The 5882-nt window shown below is 39.4% G+C and overlaps 1 protein-coding gene across 1 annotated transcript in view; it reads right to left on the reverse strand.

Annotated features, from left to right (window-relative positions):
* Window positions 1-289: 289 nt before the first annotated feature.
* LOC112507901 (BRCT domain-containing protein At4g02110) overlaps window positions 290-5882 on the reverse strand; it is a 12033-nt gene continuing 6440 nt past the window's right edge. Inside the window, exons 6-10 of the mRNA XM_025112651.1 lie at window positions 4978-5047; window positions 4775-4819; window positions 1565-4129; window positions 1112-1328; window positions 290-987 (exon numbers count right to left, since the gene is read on the reverse strand). Coding sequence (XP_024968419.1) covers window positions 448-987; window positions 1112-1328; window positions 1565-4129; window positions 4775-4819; window positions 4978-5047 — 3437 coding nt within the window. The 3' untranslated portion in view covers window positions 290-447. The remainder of the gene's footprint in view (window positions 988-1111; window positions 1329-1564; window positions 4130-4774; window positions 4820-4977; window positions 5048-5882) is intronic.

Below are 5882 nucleotides of genomic sequence, written 5' to 3' on the forward strand. Positions count from 1 at the left end.
GTAACTTTTATGTGAAATAAACAAAAACATAATAGAACAAATCAATACAGAAGACTTCCACCTCCACCCTATGAAAAAAGGTGAAACAGACTTAGACAAACTAACTGATTACTTATAAGCTGGTAGCTAATAAACTAAATACGTTCAGCAAAAACCAACTAATAAGCTAGTTAAGAACGACCAAAAAAAACATGTTTAAAAATTAATAAATTTTATAGTATATATTTAAAACAATTCACTAATTTACAATATGATATGTTAATTAATAGATTTCAATTTGAACAAAATATATAAACAACTTCTTGATCATTTAATCTTATTTTGTTATGTCTAATTACATCTAACCAAACATTGCTGACTTGTTTTGCCTTATCCTATTCTGTCTAGATGGACAAGGAACTGGAAGTGTATGTCATCAACAGAGGAAGGTCTGAAGGTCAGGATGCCTCACTTACCTTTCCTTTTGCTACTCTTCTTTTTATTACTTGTACTGCTCTTCCTACACCTTGGACAAAACCAATCCTCCTCAGGAACATCTTCCAGTGGTGGATCACAGCAGTCAATATGGGTGCCACCCCCACATCCACTCGAACCACTCTCGTTTCCACATATCAGCATTTCTTCACCTCTATCACGCAATCCACACACCTCGCATGCCACATCGTTGCTTTCCGGAGTTCTAGCTTCATTCATTTCTTCTCTTAACCGATTCTTTAGATTGTTATACGATCTCTCAGCCCAAGCATCTGTATCATATTGGACATGTCTTTCCAGGGGAAATCCAGGTTTGCATACATATTCCACCAAGTAATCAGCCGAGATGCATGGTATCTCATGTCTCAAGAATTCTTGAACCCATATATCAACATGTGGCATTCCCGGACTAACAATGGCAAAGTCGATACCACTGTTTAAGAAGCGGGTGTATGGTGGGGAAGTTGCCAATATGGTCCCATCTCCAGCCTTCACCGCACGCTTAAGGGTGTCCTAAATCATAAAACCGAAACAGAAATGAAAGACAATCGACTAATGGTTTGGTTGTTATGCATAATGTCAGAGTATTAAACATAACAAAGATCATAGGAGATATGAAGTTAGATGGAGAATATACCAAAGGAGGGGAAATGCATTCCCCATATATGATGATACGCATTCCATAGAAGGCACCATGGCCGGTTTTTTCCTTCAAAAGCCTCCACTTCCTGGGAGCCTCCAAGTTAATTTGACCATCTTCGCTTAGGCCATTCCTGTGCCATTCGTATGGCTCCTCTGCTAAGAATTTTCCTGCCTCGTTACTTGCTGATAAGTAATCTGTCTTCAGAATCCACCTGCATTTAGTAGGGACATCAAAGTTCAGGAAATTCGAACTTCCGAATTCAGCTATTTAAGTTCATTTTGTACCAACAAACATAATCTCAATATGAAACAAGCTGGACCTCAGGACTTACATGAAATGTCTAAATGGCAACAGTTTTTAAAAGTAAAACACACATGTAGCTAAACTTCCCATCTTTATTTTGAAGCAACTGTTTATAAAAAAAAGTCAAACTCAAGAGACCTTTACCTTCCAGATGCGGCAGCAGCAAAGAACTTCTCTGTTCTGCGCATCGGATCAGGGACAATGAAATGAGTTGCCTGATAAGACCATTGGTGAGAAACTCTGCATACTCTTCCTTTCAATCGTCGAATGATCTGCTGAAACTCCCTTCTTTGCAACTTATGTCCACTCAATATGAACCACATAGGTTCAGCTCTTGACAGGCTCCCTGCCATAGGATCTGACTTCGCCTGATCAGGCTTGGGGTTAATCTTCTCAGGGAGTTCTGTAGCAGATTTAAGAACTTGTCTGTTACTGATACAAGTACTTTGATCAACAGGAATTAGCCTATTCTCCTTTTGTGCTTCCATATCACACGTTTTAACTGTCCGACTTGAAGTTGGTTTTCCCTTCTTGCTAACAGCTTTTGAATCAGTTACCTCTTTGACAGAAAGAGCCACATCTTTCCTAGTTTTACTTGGAGGACATTTATTTTTTTTAGCTGCCTTCTTGTTCACAACATTCTCTGTATCAGCATGCTTCCCTGCCTGAACATCATCCATGTTGGATGGTGAATTCGCATGTTCAGTTCCATTGTCATGCTTTTCTTCACTCATGTGCTCAGGATCATTAAGACCACCTTCGGCTCTCTCCACTTCCACAAAGTTCTCCAAGTCATTTACCTTTCTCTTGGTTTTCACAGTTCGAAGTGGAGTCGCTTCTTCTCTAACTTTTGCCTTCTCATTATCATTGTCACTTGCAAGTTCCTTCTTTTTTGCAGCCTTCCTATCAGTTACCTCTTTCACTGACAGAGCAGTTCTTTTCTTAGCTTTTTTAGTCAGGGGTAGCTTCCTCCCTTTAGATGTCTTATCGTTCACAGGATTCTTGGTATCATCAGATTTTTCCACCAAAACTTTGTCCCTGATGGGCATTACGTTCTCACAATCAGTTGTGTCTGCATCTTTGTCGTTATTTTCATCTATATCATGCAGATCCTCTTTTGCTTTTTCATCTATATCAACAGTTTTTTCTGGTTCAACACCTTCGTGCTTCTCTTTGCCTGCCTCCTCTTTATCCTCTGGCGGCTCGGTTTCATCGTCTATGTATGAGGACTTGTTCCCAGACATGTTCTGGATTTGCAAGTCACCATTCATCCCCATCTCTGGGCCTGATTTGGCTGCTAGAGGAGCTCTCTCAAACATCTGATACTTAAGGAGATTCTCATTATCAGCTAGTCCCTGAACACCTACGGTAGAGGTCTTTGCATTATTCTTTGGCTCGCTGTTTTTCAAATAAATAGAGCCTTTCTGATTCACGGTCTTCTTTGTACCTGGATTCTGATTAGGAGCAGAAAGTTTCTTGCCAACTGACTTCCTTTTGACTGGTTTCGAATTTGATCCAGCACCAAGTTCATTGATCTCCAAGTACGGAGTACTAGATTTCTCGAGATCAGACCTTACTGCAGAAGGAGATGATTCCTCAAGGCGTTGCATCACATGTTCTAGCTTTTGAGCTCCAGGCATTGCACATTCAAGTCGTACCATATCAGCATCTCGGTCGTTAAACTTTGTTACTGAGCTGGGTTCACTAGATTCTTTTAGTGGTCTTCGCACTTCATCTAAATTTTCACCTTGCCCAAGCTCAGGCGCAGACGTTTTGTAGATAGGAACATCACATGTTACACTTTTACCCTTAGAACTTGAGGACTTCCTTCCGGTAATGTTCGAGGGTGGGATCCCTGCAGGACTGGCAGCAGCTCTATCATTCAAATAAGGGATATCAGCCTCGGATGACAAATGGTTACTCATTTCAGCTTGGGAATGTTTTTTCAACTCTTGAAATGCACTATCCACATGTGTACTTTCTCTATTCGGTGTGCCATCATTCTGACTCATCCTTTGTAGTTTGGAACTACCACAAGCAACATCCATCTTCCTCTTACCAGTGGATGAACCATATTGCTCCCCTCCCAGGCATACAGCAGGACCATTGGAAGGAGTCCTGATACCAGCCAAAACAGTCTCACTCCCATCATTCACTTTTTCTACCAAAGAGGAAGATGTATTGAAGGCTTCACTGAGATTAAGCTTACCCAGTTTTTTAGCACTGCCCTTATTGCTTGTTATGTCTATTTCTGCTGAGGTCATCCTCGGCACTTTCCTAGAATAACTTGCAGATATTACCTTTCCTGCTTCATCCAAAGGAGATTTGTTGGCTGCTATGGAAGCAGCATCTGTTTCGTTTTGTGCTGCTGAACCGCTGGCAGTTCCTTCGAATACTTTAGATGGCTCACCAGTAACACCAATCACATTCTCAGTGTTAGAGAACCCAAGCACAAGCGGATGGTTACTTTTTATCTCACGGGCATTAGGGAATTGATCAGATGTGCTTTTCATAGTCATTGACACCATGTCTGCAGCATTACCAAGCCTTTTAGACGCGCTAGTATTTGATTGGCTTCTTGTTACTTCCTGCTTTAACATCAGAGAATGATGGGGACTTGCCATTTTCCCCTCATGGTGCCTTGTAGCAAAGCCTTCTGCTTCCTCTTCAGAATCTTTGGCTTCTGCCTCCATCTCCAACTCATAACCACTGTTAAATGAAAGGGGTTTTAGATGAATAGGTATAAAGATGTAATGTGCATACAAATACAAATTGAAAGTGTCATATGACATTCACATAATAGAGCAAGCATTCAACAGGTTAGAAACAATTACAAATATGACTAAAAAAAAGAATGGCCATGAAGGGTAGTAGATAATAAGCTCCAAGAATAACCACTGAAACAACAGTGTTACTTATAAAATAACAAGAAAAAGATAACAATATTGTTTACATAAGCTGCAATCTATAGCTATATTCCACTCTAAGTGCATCACAAACTAGAAGGATGAATGGAGTATGTACGATACATTCATTGTCATGTAAGTATGTAATGTGACATTATAATAGTGCCAAATTTGTGGGTAATTTTTAAATCATATAATATATAGAAAGCATATCAACGGCCCAGCCGATAATCACAACACCATGACGGTTCAAAATATAAATTAGAATGCCAGATGAAACTCCCTCCATCACACATTAAAATTTCCCTTTCCTTGTCCTGATTTAGTTCTGATAACAAAATGAGAGTATCTTTCTTTCGGAAAAGTGAAAAACTCAATGTGGGACAGCAATGAGAGCACTTGACAGGTTCATAAATCAACAACTCAAAGATCAAATTTACAGTCTCACCTCTTACAATAATCTGCTTCAGAGATAATCTCCCAGGCCTTTAAACTGAAAAATGATGAGAGGAATCAAAGTTGAAAACTTTAGACCATCTAGCAACTTAAACTACGACTGAACAACGAATAACACTTATGTTAAAAGATAAAATAAGTTCACTTGAAGAGCTAGTCTATAACACATAAAGGGTAGGCAAACAAGAACCATACCAATCTTCTAACCATCGGTGGTTGATAAGCTTTATTCTCTTCATTTTCTTTGCAAGCAAATACTTCTCCCCTGTCAAATAAAAAAGCCAACAAATTTACACTTCATTCAAACCATAAACTGAACATGATATACAAACTACATAAACAGGTGACAAGAAGAACCTAGTACATTTATCCTGCACAGTTGATGCGTCAAAATAAACATGCAAACAACTAGATGAATTTTGGCTTACTAAAAAGGAAAAACTTCATCTTTTGTTCAAAAAGGATAGGGGAAGACGTAAGAAAATAGCTCTAGTCTAGAACCATATACAAGTAGCTCATACTAAAAACCAAATGGTAAAGCACTAAAAAGGTAACAAAAGGATCATATAATGCCTTACAGAAAACACGCATCACATCATGACATGCCACAGGGGTTAACATTGAAAGTTTGCAAAACTCGATACCTTCATCATTAACAGAAAATCCCTATATATAGGGTATGTACAAAGAAACCCTATCGGCTATAATTAATGATAAATATAAATCAAATCCGTAATTATCTCTAACTAATATAATCGTAATTATCTCTAACTAATATAATCAACCAGCTAAGACTCCCCCGCAGTTTGAGCGGGAGTAGAGCAAACACTCAAGCTGGATCGGAATGACTCGAACAACTGTCGTGGGAGACCCTTGGTAAAAATGTCAGCGTACTGTAGAGAGGAAGGCACGTGAAGAACGCGAATGTGTCCAACTCGAACTTTGTCCCGAACAAAATGAATGTCAATCTCGATGTGCTTGGTTTGCTGATGTTGAACTGGATTATCAGATAAGTAAACGGCAGACACGTTGTCACAATAAACCACGGAAGCTTGCCGAAGAGGAAGCTGTAATTCGAGGAGTAAATTGCGAACCCAAGT

Source organism: Cynara cardunculus, assembly GCF_001531365.2.
Source record: "Cynara cardunculus var. scolymus isolate 2C chromosome LG 2, CcrdV1, whole genome shotgun sequence".
Classification (NCBI taxonomy): domain Eukaryota; kingdom Viridiplantae; phylum Streptophyta; class Magnoliopsida; order Asterales; family Asteraceae; genus Cynara; species Cynara cardunculus.